Source organism: Oenanthe melanoleuca, chromosome 2 (genome assembly GCF_029582105.1).
Source record: "Oenanthe melanoleuca isolate GR-GAL-2019-014 chromosome 2, OMel1.0, whole genome shotgun sequence".
In the NCBI taxonomy this organism is placed as follows: Eukaryota; Metazoa; Chordata; class Aves; order Passeriformes; family Muscicapidae; genus Oenanthe; species Oenanthe melanoleuca.
The window spans coordinates 65,536,986-65,553,026 of NC_079335.1; the positions used below are offsets into that span (position 1 = coordinate 65,536,986).

Consider the following 16,041-nt stretch of genomic DNA (forward strand, 5'->3'; position numbering starts at 1 on the left):
CAAACACCATTCATAGAAGACTGTGAAAACTCCACAATACTTTCCACTTACTAATTAGTGCCAAGAATTGTGTCATGCACTACATGGCCTACTCTCCAATCAGCAAATTCCATCCTTCAAGCTCTACATGGACATTTCTTCCATGCATATCTTTCAGGACAATGAAATCAAGGAAGGCTTCTGCCCTTCTTCAAAGCAGTCAGCTCTTTACAGTTTGCAGAACTATACATCTGCAGTGGCAGCACTCTCAAAAAGAACAAGAAATGCAAAATGGCATCTGAAACTGTAAACTTAATTATCTTTAAAGAAACAACTGCATCTATTCTGCAGACAACACACTGCCGTGTGTACACACATTTTTCACACTTCTCAGAGACTCATATATAAGAAGTATCAGGATATAACATCCCTCAAATATAAAAATGCAGAAACCCTGTTGAGTTCATGAACTACCATGAACAGCAAGCTGCAAATTTAAACAAGAGTACAGAGATTTTTGTCACGTGAGGTGGAAAGCAGCAAACACAACCTGAAGGAAAGACAGAGATGTGATCTGAGCACTGTGTTCAGTCACAACATGTGAGAGAGATCTGATGGTTGAAGGTAGAGCACTTTACAGTTTCACAGAAAAAAGATGAGGTGTGTTGGCTGAAAGATGGTGCTAGAGAAACTGGCTCCACAATATATAATATTTTGCTAGCAGTGATAACAAATATTGGAATGTTTTCAGGAGAAATCATGCACTGCCACTTGAAAACATGTGAGAGTATAGGGATCTTTCACTTAGCTTCTGTAAGACCCATTATAGGTCACAACAGATGACTGCAGAACTCCCCTCCGGCCTGACTCTCCATGAATCTGCAAATTTTACAGCTTCATCCTGTGGGGCCAAGGCCTTTTGGCTGCAAACCAGCAAGGCACTTAGGCACATGCTGCAATGAAAGCTGGCTTTCTCCGCTGGAGCGGGGCCAGCGCCATCAGCCCTGCAGGACAAGCCCAACCATCTTTAGCCATCTCAGTGTTCACCACTTTGGGATTTCTTTGCCACAGTAGCAATCAGAAGCTTACAAGAGCAGCAGCTTGAAAATCTTAAACTTCCAAAGCAGTGGGAAACTTGTAACTCTTGCTTATCTTGCATCAGTTTTGCTGAGGTAAATGGGGGTGAATATGCTGGCGTAGAGTTTTTTATTATGGTTGCACTTGGCAATGATTTCATTGAGATCAGGAAAGACAAATCGAGGCAAGGTACTCCAGGAAGATGAGCAAATGAAAAACAATGCCTTTCTCCAAAGAGAAACTTAATGTAATTACTCACTTGAAAAAAGGATTAAATCAATACCTCATGGCTAGAAATACATGTATGCTGGAAGAACCTAACTTGAACCATTCTGAGTGGTAGTCTGGAAAGGATGTGAGGCATTAGGAGGGTTCAAACATACACACATACACACACAAACACACACATATATATATAGAAATATCCCAAAGGGCCATTAACAAACATTAACTGGAATATAGAAAAATGGTCCTGTAAAAAATCTTAAGTTCAGAAAACAGGGTGGAAGATACAGCTTTTATGAATTAGAGGCCAGTTTGGACACAAACAATCCCAATCCCATCTGGCCTAATTGGATATTATTTAAATTATTGTACTAAATTATTGAATTACATTAATTAAAAACTTTTATCTTTTCTTCTTAAAGTCAGCATGACATCCTTTGAAGCTGTCATTTACTCTCAGGTTGTAACAGATAGTTAATTTCTGGTGGTCCAAACCTCTTGCCAAGAATTTCTTTCATGTATCCATAACATTTTCCTATCTTTTCTCTTTCCCCTTGTACCTTACATAACTCAAAAGAATATTTTGATCATTCAAAATATTTTTTTTTTGCTGGTTTGGGTTTTTTTCCCCTTTTAATTTTTTTCTTAAAGCAGTCTGATATCTGGTAGGTTATTAGGAGTTTGCTTTAGCTACAGCAAATGTTTTACTTTTGATGAAATACAATGAGATATATCATATATTTTCAAGAAAGGACAAAATTATGGCCTAGGAAATTCTGAGCTAAGCACATTTCCAAGATTTTGCAGTTGATTTAAGATGATAGAAGTGAAAATAGATCTGAATTTATTTTTAAAATGGAAAGAAAGAAAATGTGTTTTAATTTACCTTTTAATGCTTAGAACAGCTTATGTGTGAAGCAACTGCTTTATCCATTTAAGTGGAAGAAACAGGAGTGGAATGGAAATACACCCAGCCTTTAACACCAACTCGGACAGAAATGCTTGAGAATGAGTGGGAAACGAACACATTTAGATTTTTTCCCATTTTTTTCTCAATGTTAGAAAAAAATCTGACTAGGAGCTATTTCCAGTACTCATTCAGAACAGCTTACATTTATCTCCTTTGTTCTGTCTGCAAAGGAGCTGTTGTCAAAGCACTGATAAATTTACAAACCTGTCAGATTTGGTCTCCTGAGGCGGTGACAGAGTTGTCCCATAACGAGTAGTGGGTGTTGTAGGGGCACTCACACCAGCATAAGGTCGTGGAGAAGAGTAAGAGCTGCTGCCATAGCTATTGTATCTGAAGAAATGGGCAGGAAAGTAGAAGAAAGGGAGAGACAGAAAGAATCCATCAGCAAACAGACATGCAACAGTAAATCCTCTTGTTTATGGGGTGGTAGTGATCCTCTAACCCAGAACTTTTCCAACATTCACCTTCTGAAAATGTTGCTCTATTTCCAAATATGCAACCAGTCTTGTACTCTTAATATCAACCATGGCATGAACATACATGATGGAACAGTGAGCTATTGGTATGGAAAATAATGAGAGATTTGAATGGTCCTTCCAAGTGACAACTCAGAACAGGAATACTTGAATTACTGCCATTGAAAAAGGGATCAAACCAGCCCAAGACAGCAGTACTCATGTCTACTAAAATTAAGGAAAATGGCAGCACTCCTGAGACATGATCTGAACATGGGCATCCATGACTTGTAAATGCTTGCTTTTTAAATGGAACAGCAACCACATTCTTTTCAATTAAAGACAGCAGTATTTTCTTTCCCCTCCCCCAACATAAGTAATAGCTTATGTGCCATTTCTTACAATGTCTGTAAAAAATCATCACCATGGTTAAAAAGACATGTCTCCGGAAGCACAGCTTTAGAAATTTCTATCAGCCCTTCTCTCCATTAAAAAAAACCCATAAACTCGCTTCACTTCAATGTGAGCTTGCTGATCAAAGAGAAATTGTTTCCAGGACTCCTGGAACAGCCACCTCCCCAGAGTCCCTTCTATCAGTGTTTTCATCCTGGCTCCTGCACCGAATAGAAAAGGCAGTTGTATTGCTTTGCTGTGCCTTTTAACCATTGTACCTAAACAGCATGTCAGGAAAAGACTCTCAGTTTGGGAAAATATTTCTCTCTTTAATATTGTTCACAGACAATGCCATTTTCCTACATAGAAAGCATATGGTGCATATGGTACTGAACATCAGTACTCTGCAAGGCCAACTCATCCAAACGACAAAATTTATTTTGGGAAATAGAGCAACATCATTTTCCTTATTATAATTAATAAGATATATCCTCCTTCACCATATCTTTCTCTGCTGCTTCTTCCCTTGCACACATCAGCACTCAGTAATTTCATTCAGCAATTTTATTTGAAAAGCTTGGTTGGTTTCCTTCAGCTCCATTTAGCACACTCATCTAGCCATGCAAAATTTAATTCAAAGTTTCAAGCTTCATTCCTTAGGGTTCAACAGCATTGCTGCCTGCCAAGGCCCATGTTAAAATCAGAGTAGGTTTCAGCTAGGTGCTTTTATAATGGAAGGGATTACGCCTTAGAGAACATGTCCTCTTGGACAGCAATTTCAGGTTAATGCTTTAGAAAACATCCCCCCCCTCCAACTGGTTTTGGGACACTATACTGACCAGCAACAGGGAAATAATTCTGAAAATAAATTCTAACATGCATGTTTCTGAGCCACAAAAGGAATTTTGCAGGAAATAATTGCTGTCTGGGCCTTCTTGCTCTAGAAGAAAACTAACTAGAAACTGGAGACAGTGGCCTGCTGGGGGCTGTATAACTGGACAGAGTGGAGCTTCCCTGGTAGCACAGACCCAGGTTGGGTCTTCTCTCTGACAGGCTCAGCCCAGAAAATGTTCTGACTGTGCCTGTACTGAGTGAGAGATGAGAAAACTCCATTGTCCTGATAAGAACTCAGAGCTCATCTGGTATGTTCCTGACACAGAAACCTCCATTTCCATTTCTATCAACTGCAAGGAGACCTTATCAACCATTGCATGTGCTTTTCTTCTCTGCCCTATGAAAAAGCTGACAGAGAGCAGAACCCTTTTTCAGAACAAGGGTTTTCACTTAGTCCAAAGATAACCCTAATGAAAACTGAGGTAACACAACTCCTATGGAGTCAGACCTACAACAATTAAAAAAATCAAATTCAGAGGACTGGTCTGCACACAACATCCTATCAAATTCAGAGGAACGCCGAGTTGCTGGAATAGGAGCAAGGCAAGACCAGAACACCAGGGTAAGTCTGTATGCTGTACACAAAGTTTATCTTTCTAACCTTCCTCTGGTACTGGCTATTGCTTCCATTTTCCCTTCTTGTTTCATGTACCAGTGTAGATTCTATAGTCTTACCCAGCAGCATTAACCCTCAAGATATTTTCCTCTTTTAAGGGTATATTACTGACTAAATTTTGTGGGCTTTGCCCTCTTTTTCCTCCAAATAAACCCAGAAGAATCCCCATCCCCACCCCTGAACCTCTGTACTAACTGGAAGCAGGAAAGATGGTCAGAGGAAAAAAAAAATCGCTGCAGAAATATTAAATATTTCAGCATCAGGAAGTATTTAGGAATCTACTCTCTAAAGTACAACAGCAGCAGCAATGAGAGACCAATAAATGAGTGTGAGAGGTCTAAGGGAAAAATGCACCTATGAAGGAAAACACAATTTTAGAGGAATTCCAGTGTTCAAGTTGCAGGTAAAGGAAAAATATATGAACTAAGCCATTTGTCAACAACTACTTGGATTTACAGGCTTTTCAGAAAAATGAAAAAGAGACAAAACACACCCACCTATTAGGAGAGACAGATCGAAAATTAAAAGGATCAAATGAATCAAAACATTTGTTCACATGCAGAAAGTCAGAAGGACTGCTGGAGAGAGGTAGAAATAAATATGCATGCAGTATAATGTACATTTTCAGCACCTAAGTCAAAGAACACTGAAGACTGTGAGAGACAGCAAAAAATCATCAACCTCTTTTCAAGGTGATTCGCTATCATTGTTTTTAGTGCTACTTACTGTCAATCTCTTTTACCTGAAAACAGATGAGACAAAACATTTTTTTTTTAGTTTAGATGGGTGGGATGGGGAAATTAAAGTTAAAAACTAAAATAAATGCATGAGGAACAAGTAAATTCAATAAATGTTGTGGAGATAAAACTGTCTATTTTGAGTGCTATGTTATCTTTATAGATCTCTTATTACAAGCATGAGCTGAAATTGCACATGAGATGGACATGCACTGTAATCAAACAAAAAATTTAGGATTTGGCAGTTCAGCCTTTGAAGCCAGGACTTCACCCCTGAATTTCAAGTGCTGATCTGACCTCTCTTGCTTTTATAGCAGAAGAGCCCCATTAATTTTCATGAAAACATGTCTGCAAATTACATTGCTGTAAATGAGAGCAAAATGGTGCTCTTTTCTGTGATCTCCCAAATCATGGGTTATTTATCTACTGCTCTATAGAGGAGGCCAGGATATTTATTAACTACAGACCTGGAAGAAGAGTAATGATGTCAGCAAAGACAAGGGAAAAATATCAAATCAAAATACAGGCATTATTACCACTTTAAAATTCTTGAAAGGCGTTACTCATTCATCTAAAAATTACTGTCAGCTATATAAAATCTACCTGTTTTCCCTCATCATTTCTGCTTCCTTCTCTTTCACAGATGCTGGAGACTCTTCAAAGTCATAGGAGAAGAGGTGAAAAGGAGTGTGTGGTACATAAGGTAATTTCTCCACCGTTGGAGATGCCTTTGGAGTAATGGATGCAGAGGAATTTTGGGGAGAGCTCAGCAATGCTGTTGCAGGTGAAGATGGTGATGAAAGGAGAGAATTATGATGAGAGACAGATGAGTCAGGCACAGAAGAGGAGTTGCTAGAAAAGCTCTTTGCTCTAGAGCAGGCGAGAGGCCTCTCAGCTGGAGAAATGGCACTGGAGACAGCTGAAGAGTCAGAACACTGTGAAAAGCTTTCCTTCACAGCCTCGTGCACATCTGGAACCTCACTGCAGGAGGAAAAAATCATTAAAAAGGGAAGAGGAGAGAAAAACGGGGCAAAGGGAGATAATAGATAGTGATACTTGCAGAGCAAAAAAAACAAACAAGTAGAGTTAGACAAAAACTTCCAAAATTCAGACAAACAGCTCATCTTTTTAAATAAAGAGAACTCACATCTTTGTATCCCAGTGGGATTCTTCTCAGGGTTGGAAATACTGGGGAAAATAAGCAACTCATTCTAAAGGAAAAGAGGAGATTAACCTACAGGCTTCAGAACTAATTTTCGTGAGCCTTTTCACACCTTTTTCAGAACAATTTTCAAATACTTCAAGTTAGGTTGTAAACCTTGTCAGAGCAGTACAAAGCAGACTGAGCACACATGATAATACTCCATGGAGCACAGATGCTTCAAGATACTGTCTGCAGGACTGCTTTTCAAAGTCCAGATATCTATCATCCTCCCTGGGAATTTGATCTTTTAACTACAAATGTTCATCCAACAAAGATGAAAATGAAAAAGTACTCAATTACAGCACTGTTCTGTCAAAATTCAAGTTTAGATCTCCAAAGCAAAACCTTATCAGTTATTTATCCAGGTATGAAGGCACTAATTTCTGATTTCTCAGAGTGTCAGCATTCCATGCTGATCTTTCATAGAGACTTGCAGAATTTGCATCAAAAGAAACAGAAAACACATCTGCTTTGCTCTCCTGAAGGCAGATGTTGGTGAGTGACAGAAGGCACAAAGCAGGTGAAAAGCCATGGGATCTGCACTCCAGGGTGTCTGTTTTCACTAGTCACTCCTGCATAAACACTGTGCACCAGCTTTGGGCTGGATCACTTGGCAAGTGGCTGATTTCATTCTCCAAGACCACTTCTGCAATCCCCAACTGGCATGGAAGGTACAGTTCTTATCTGAGGACTGTGGGCTTGGCACAGCATAGGCAACAGAAACATAATTTATTTTAGATATGTTGGGATCTTATGCAGTTAATCACCAGGTGTTTTGTTCACCAGGTAATTGTTCTTACAATAGAAAATCTGAAAACCTTCATCTATTGCACCTGCTGTGCTTGACAGGAGACACTGAAGCCAGGCCAGTCCTATCTGACAGCATCTAACACTAACTAGGTTACAGATAATTTTTGTTCTGCTACAGAGATAGTGAAAGAAGGTACTCAGGAAAGTCATGGGAATATCACCCAGTTATCTTAAAGAGGTATTTACACATTAGGCTCTTCACATGGCTCTTCCTCACCTTTTAAAGCAGTATTTTAGTATACTCATGAGATTTACCAATAACTTGTGTCTTAGCTTTGATTTTTAAAAATCAGATTTGAGGAAATTATCACTTAATTTTGAAATCTGAGGCAGCCATTGGCAAGATTTGCAGACTGGAAGATAATAATAATAACAGTACAGTATTTTCTTTGGAATTCACACACTAAACAGCTTCGTTTCTTCCTTCTGTGCTGTACATCGTCTGCATGAATGTGGTTTATGTAAAAAAAAAAAAAAAATCCAATCTCATTTGCTGAGTTGCAAAGCCAAATAATTTAACCTAAATCAAATGGCTGTCTGGAACAAAGAATGTACTTTCTTGATTTCAGTTTATTAGGATCAAGTTGCCAAATGCCAAACACACACACACACACATATATATATATATAATAAGTGGAAAGATTTCCACAAGATATGTGATATGTGATGAAGAATATTGATTGCTGATTTGCTTATATCTGTATTTACACAGAAACGCAGGCATTTATGAAATATTTTATATGCATATATATAAATATATACACACACATGTATATCAGTTTTGCCTCAAAGTGGTTCTTTGCTACTAAAACATGAACAAAAATTATATGAAATCTTAGGCAGCATTCAAAAATGTCAATATACTGCATAGCAACAGATATTCCCAATAAGGTAGTACTTTGAAGATAGGATATGAAAACCTAAGAAACCAAGCAACATCCTCAACTAAGCATTGTAGTGTTTCATCATTGCCTTAACTAAGAATTTAAACTAAACCATGCTTAAAGTTGTGCTTTTCACTAAAGCTTTTAGTATTTGTGAGCATTACATAAAGGAGTGAGTGCAGACAGTTCATAGTGCACTGAACCTATATAATTAAACATGCTTCCATTAGCACTGCTGCCCCCAGCCCCCTCCCAAAGCTGCTAAATGCAAAAATATTTCCTTGGGGGGTGGCTTTCAAAGGTGATCAAGGAGTGTGAGTGAAAAGGTGGATGCTGCTGCACACTGTGCTGGTGAGTTCACGCCAGAGCCTGAAGAGAAGGTGGAGGGACAATGCTGAATCCTGGTACCTGGCTTTGACCTGCCTATCGGCCTCTTCCTCCCCCTCATCCTCAGTATTGGGCTCTGTGACTGGCTGTTCTTCTTCCTCCTCTTCATATTCGTCCTCTCTGAGGTCAGACCAAGGAAAGAGGCATGCAATGGGGTGGAGAGAAAGAAGGTGGAAGAGAAAACAACATGAGTTGCCAGAAAAAGAAATGCAATGAACTTAGAAATGGAAGGAAGAGACTGATGAAGAGGGAGTTATGGTCCTCCTATGTTAGACAAAAAGCCAACTAAAACTTCCTGCTAAGTATGTGTTTGCACAAGGGTAGCTACTGATATAAAGCTGCTATCCTCTCCCTTATTGACATTTTTTATTATTATTTTAAGATCCAAAGCTGCCATTGATTTTTCTTGAGCTTTGCTTTCCATTTGCAGCTGCCCTACCTGCAGAGGCATTAATGGAAAGCATTCATGACAATAGCAATGTTCAACTCATTAGTCATTACATTATGTGTTTCTGGCCTAAAGGACAGTACACACTGTGCTGGCATGGGACAGCTGGCACTGGACATCATGCTTTCTAAATTAACCCAAATAAAACATTCCTGCTAAGTAACCAATAGCTCAACTGGAAAACAGAACAGGGTGAACCATTGAGTTAGAAATAACAGAGAGACCAAATCAGTTCAGGACTATTAGCAAATAGCAATATTTAAGTTATCAGATGCCAGTACATGAATTATTTCAGTAGAGTCATTAAGTATGGTCAAAGCAGGCTTCAGTTCAGCAGTAATTCTGGCAGAAGAGAAGTATAAGTCATGCATAAAGCCTCCACAACCTACAAACCACATAAGCAAAATAGGAAAACTATATTAAACATAATGAAAAAGGCTACACTGTCTGCGTCCCGTCCCTTGTATCTATGATTTTCATCTTCCCAAACCAACAGACTCACAGAAGATACATTTGAAGTTGATACAGTTCTCCACTTGATTTAATGATGTATATACCATTAGGTTATGCTCCATGCAACAAGGAAAACATACAATCAGTAATGAAGTTTGCAAGACACTCATATTCTTTGCATTTTCCTGAAAGCTTGTTTTCTTTCCTCTCATTTTGAAGGGATGCTCTTTGGATTTTTTTCCATTTAGAATTAGTTTCCATGTTACAAGAATAATGAATATTTACAGTGTGAGATCATGAACTCGTTGAGTGCAATGCAACGGGTCAATCCAAAATTTGTTGTATTTATATGGAGTTAGTTACAGAATAACCAGGAAAATGGCAGTGCCTGGAACTTTTCCAATACTCTGGCAAACATTTACAAAGTAAACACTTTCAACCATTCCTAAGGTGGCTTAGTGATATAACCATCTCACTTGTCATCTCTTTATCTCCCTGTCCTGCCCACAAAGACACACCTCCCTTATACAGATGCATCTCAACTTTCACACATTTACTCATTTACTGGAAAAAAGAAAAGAAAGAGTTGAACCAGGAAGCATTCATATAATCCCTTCTTACTAGCTCAAGCTTTGCTATTTCCTGTGAAGGGAAACTTCTGTATCTGCTTGTCTTAGAGCACTCAGATTTGGAAAATAACTCATGAAGCTCTCTGGGATCATCTGTTTAGAGCACAATGCATCCTAGAACGCTGGCAGCACAGCCATTGCTTATATGAACAAGAGTGTCCCCACTATTCCTGCGTTTAAAGCTCCCACCAGGACTCCACATCACTGATGTCAGAATTTTTCCTCTCCTCAAATTCTCAAAATGCCAAAAATCATTAGTGGATCTCATAAATTTGTAAGAGTTCTTGGAGAATTAATTCTGCCTTATGAAGACATGGCTAAAACAACAGTTTACACAGCATGGAGAAAGGAGCTGAAAAAAAATTTTTGGATTCCAGAGAAATCACCCTTCTGTCAGGTTAATGACTCCTTCCTCAAGGGTCCTTGGGCTCTAGGTCAAAATCTTAGAAGAAGTTTTGACTGGAAAGCTCTTTTCCTTTGCTAATATTAAGTGTAGGAGGGCAGACACGACATGGCAAGTGCTTGGAAAAGCCAGAGGAAGGATCTGGCTGGGTGTGACTTGGTGGCAGAGATGGTGGCTGGGCACAGAGGCAGGCACACTCTCCAACCTGGGGCAGCCAGTGTGGTCAAGGGAAACTTGCACAAAGGAAATAAGTGTTTGCCTAGGGGAGATGCTCACCACTCTGAACGCACTCCTTTAGCAACAAAACTCACAGTTTGAGTCCTCGAGTATCCCCAGAAGGGGGATCAGATACAGATCAGAGGAGAGGGGTAACCTCTCAGGCAGGAATAGTGTGTGCTCTTCTTTTAACCAGTGCAACAGTGGCAGTCACTTCAGTCTTGTAAGAGGACAGATATTCTGCCCAACAATACAGGTAGTTCCTGCTAAAATTTCCATGTGAATATTTATTAAAATGGGAAAACACTTACTGGACTCAGACACTCAAACACAAAAGTAGACAGGTTTGTGAACTCATCAGAACTGTCCAGAGTTATATGTTCCTTTTTGTATGCAGTGGAGAAGGGGTGATGTGGAAAAGCTCATTGTCCCTCACACATACAGATGCAAATTTGGAGTCAATGCAATAGTGGAATTAAATTAAGAAAAAGGACTCATGGGGAGGTTTCCAACTAAATGAGGTTGCATAAGTCAGAATGGTTTGGTAGTGCAGAGGAATCTATGCCGTGGCAGGGAGGAAGGCCTTCAGCTAATGCTGAAGGATCAGATATATTCAGCTAACCTTAAGGCTGTTCCTGGGTTTTTTCCACTCCATGATAAAAGTATCAGGTTAGAAATATTTAAACAAAAGCTTTATAGCACTGAAAACGAATTTCATAACAATCACTCTGCTTATTTTCATCTTTAAAATGGATTACTGCTACAGGCTAAAAATCTAAACAAATAAACAAAACTCTATCCCCCCACAAGTCTTTATAAAGTAGATCATTGGTCATGGTAACTAACAAACATCTTCTAAGGCACAGGTTTTGCCCAGTTGGTTCAGCTAAATTTTGAAAGTATTTATAGCCCCTTAAAATAATGCACATATTAAAAAAGATGATGAAAGTGCAGTTTATGGAGAGAGAACCAGCAGCTATAATCTATTTAAACTCCAGTGCTTTTGTCACTCCTCCTGAAGTTCAAACAGGACACACCTACTGGTATGTTTTAATTCATATCAAAACAGCTGATATCAACTCAAAACAGTAACAGGACTTGAACCTGAGATACTCATCAAGTTGTAAATTTTACATTTTTAAGTTGTTATTATTACTTATTGGGTCAATAGTGAGCCAATCCCTACCTATACATCAATGCAGTTTTCTGTCTTATGTCTCCTCCTTTACTGCATTCCTCATGGGAACTTCCAAGATACTTGTACAAAGCGTAAAATTACAAATTTAACACTTTTAGGGCTCTCCTTTAGAACCTGCTTGACTTAACGCTTCAAATCCTACCTGCACAGGAGAAATTAATGTGTTCACCAAATCTAAAATAGCAGGTTAGATTTTTGTATGGTATTGTTGCCAAAGACTAATAAAGATCTGATGCTACAAACAGACACTACCTTGGCTACCTTTTAATTTCACAGATAAATCTTTCCAAAATCTCTTTTTTTATATCCCATTTCCATTTTTACCCATACCAACCAAACTGTGAAAAGAGTTATTCTCTCTCATAACTGATCATATGCCATTCAATGTCAAAGCATACCCTAATGCTAGGTAGCCCAGCTCAAAAGCATATGTGTATATACATACACTGAAAAGGTACATATCCACAGATATGTGCCTGCATGTTTATCCTGGAGATGTTTTCTTTGTCTAATTTCATGCCTCAGTTGTTTTAAATATCCAAAACTAGGAACCAGAGATAAACATCAAGGAGAAAAAAAACCCAACAACATGTATTTCTTTCTGTTACAGCAATAAAAGAGAAATTAACTTCTCTCATCTGGGCCTTTAGTAATCTATACCACAACCTGAGTCTTACATCAAATGATGATGTTGAGTCTCCCCATATTGCTGTTTCATACCTGTCATACCACTCATCATATTTGGCACAGACAGCAACTCCAAGAGATGTGGAACAAACCATCCTAAATAAAATTAAATAAACTCCACCCACCACTGTATCTTTGATCTAAGCCATTAAGTATTTACATAATCAAATATTTTCTTATAGTGTTATGGAAAGTCACAGAACATGAAACATCATGACAAAAACTAGAATTTTTCTGTAGTAAATGCTAGAGAAAAATAAAAGATTAGTTATGGTTTGAGATGTCTGAAAACATGGAAAATCATGATAATAAAAAAAAGAAGCCTCAACTGTATCTTGGACAAACCAACCCTGCAGTCCTGGCTCTACATGAAGCAATTTGAACAATCACTTAATAGGGCCTAACAAGCAAACCAAGGCCTGTTGGTTAGAAACTTGACAGGAATTCAAAGTTGAGCAGAAAAAATGCTTAGCATCAGAGGCTCAGCTGTATTCATTGTTTTCTGGTAAAACCAAACCAGCATCACGATCTCTGCCTGCATCCTGGCAATCCTCAAACATCAGAAACATGCATTCTCTAACAAACAGATCCTTATGGCTTCTCAGCACAGTTTTCCTTTATTTAGGCAACTATTTCCCTGTATTTTTCTAGGACCATAAAGGGTGTGAAAAACCTTTATAGCTTAGAAATTTGTCAGAAACTTTGGAATTCCCTGTGCTACTCTTTGCTCAGAGGAAGAGTCCTAACAGGCTTCTAGGCAGGACACTAAAAAAAGCAAATTTCATAGATACATAATTCCCTGTTTGCTTCTCTGCAGCAGATGTAGAATGTAGGCTCTACTCTGATAAGTTCTTAAGACAGCAACTCTTTCACTTGTTAGGTGTCAAATACAGAAACACTGACAATAAAAGTTCTAACCATGGCCAGGTTATCCCCAGCTGAATGTATTGAGTGTTACAAGATCGATCTTTGCAATTCTTTGGATATCTTTGATAATATAAAACAAGTCAAAGCTATGGAAATAAAGAGCAGAGAGTATAGTAAAGAGGTAAATACCTAATCCTAGCTATTCACAACTTCACAAACCTCAGTCTTTAATACTTTAATAAAAACAACCTCAGACTGTAACTTATTCCATAGTGATGGAGCCCTTCACTCAAATGCTGGTAAGAGGTGTCAGTGTACATCTCCCAGAAGCTCAGTTGAATATATTTGCTAAGGTCTGGCTGACACAGCTCTGATGGAACACCCAGGGTGAGAGATGAGTATGGTCTCTGTGCATTACTGAAGAAAGGGAAATGCACAGAAAAATGTGAAACATTAATTTGAAAAATGGGGAGGGACACTTGTTTCTGATTTGTGTGTACAGAACTCAGAGAAGCTGTACAGTGCTCAAGACAGTACTGAGAACTTCTGAACAGGCTGCCTTTTACTCTCTGAAACCCAGTCAGGATACGACTGAAAGACAAAGAGACAGAAATTTGCCTTCTAATGCTTATTTAGCCAGAAATCACTGCATACAATAACAACATAAATCTAGTGGGAATTCCATGCCACTTCTTGCATTTTCCCCTGACTCTATCCATGGTGTGTCTGGAAAAAGCCAGCTTTACTTTAACAAGAAAACAAACAAACAAATAACACAACCCATGGAAGAATGTGTTTAAAAATCTACTGCACAAGAAGCAGCATGCTAGGCCACAGACTGAGAGCACTTGGTTTGGACCAGGGCAGAAAACCTTAGGAGGTACCTCCAGCACAGCATTTAAACATTGTGTTAACAGGGCTGAAGGTCCTGCCAGGCTTATTGGTGCTCTATGCCATCATGGTAAGAGAATGAAGTTTTAGCAAAGCAGACCTGCTGCTGATCAGGACAGGCATCTTAAAATATGCTGCAGTAGGTACAGATCTTTAAATCAACCTTCAGCCTTTCTTAGTTAGTAGCTGTTATCAACTGCTTCACTTATTTACTTAGTAACTAACAGACACATCAGGCTGGGCTTTGCTCTCCATGAAAACTATTTTAACACAAAGCAGATTTGGATCCTTATTTGTTTTGAACCACAGGCAAAAAAGCAATACATTTAGTTTGGAAAAAGGCTGCCAAGTGGATGAAAAAGGCCTGCAAGTTTTCCTTTTGGTCGCCCTCAGCATTTATGGTCAACTTTTCCCAGCTCAAAACCCAAAGTCTGCTCTCAATTAGCCTGGCATAGATCAGACCAACTCCATTGACTTCAGACAACTTTTCTGGATATAGAGCATTGTGAGACAGAACAGAATTTGGCCAATATTGTCTTCTTTTTGTTGTTTTACCGGCACCATGAATTTCTCTCTTTTTGGAAGACTTATCTGTTGACACAAAGCAGATGACTGTGGACAACCTGTTTGATGTGGTAAACAAAAGCAAAGCAATTGCCAAAACAGCTGGTGAGCTAGAAGGAAAAGAAACATGAACATTGTGGGAAGAAGAATGATGGGAAAGAACATGAACCTTCTACTGATTTTGGTACAGAAGTCCAAAAGTAACCTAAAATATATCCCAAAATAAAATTTAGTACAGTGTAAGAGCGAGACTTCAATTTCTAACCATGTCCATCAGAAGCAATTCTGCTGGGTTTAATCCACTGTAAAACCAGACATAAGACATCTGCAGCCACACACAAAGTTTAGAACTTTCAGCCTGAACAACACAGTAATATTATCATTAGTATTGTTACAATTCCTACTGGGAAAGGAAATGTAGTGAAGGAATAAAGACTGAAATCTATTTTGTAATTATTTTTTGGGAAATACAGCACTGCAAAAACTTACTGCCAATTTTTTTTCCTTTCTCAAGAGGGACAAGGGTCATGAACCAAAAGGTCATTAGCCGATCTTTCATGGTTGAACAGAAATCACTTTCAATTTACAGAGGTAGTAAGTAATTTTTATCCATTTGTATAGATTCTTTTCCACAACATCAACAATAGAAGCAGCAGGGTCATAATGAGCATTTCTTTTGACAAATCAGACGATGCCTGCATCATATTCTAACGTAAGATTTAAAAATTTCAATACAAATTGCCACAAGATCTAAACTTATGATGTTCTATTCAAATCCTTTAAACCAATAAATATATTGCAAGTTCATGTGCTCAAATTTGAAAATTTGATTCTAGAAAACCTCTTTCTGTTTAAGTTTAATTCAAATTCTATAAATGTGTAAAAACCTTAAAGGACTCACTTAACTTCACTATTTTTCTGCTTAAACATTAATGAACAGAAGCCATAAGGCTTTTCCTTTTTTCCTTTTTTTTTTTTGTCTCAGTTTAGCTATCAGGTGTAGAGATAGTGTTGCACACATCTGGACAATTTCACTGAAAGTTGAGACTTACTG

General features: G+C 38.4%; 1 protein-coding gene across 1 annotated transcript in view; it reads right to left on the reverse strand.

Moving 5' to 3' along the window:
- The window catches only part of FHOD3 (formin homology 2 domain containing 3), a 365,517-nt gene that overhangs the window by 87,527 nt on the left and 261,949 nt on the right, over nucleotides 1-16,041 (reverse strand). Inside the window, exons 12-14 of the mRNA XM_056484679.1 lie at nucleotides 8,653-8,751; nucleotides 5,950-6,327; nucleotides 2,456-2,581 (exon numbers count right to left, since the gene is read on the reverse strand). Of these exons, the coding sequence (XP_056340654.1) occupies nucleotides 2,456-2,581; nucleotides 5,950-6,327; nucleotides 8,653-8,751 (603 nt within the window). The remainder of the gene's footprint in view (nucleotides 1-2,455; nucleotides 2,582-5,949; nucleotides 6,328-8,652; nucleotides 8,752-16,041) is intronic.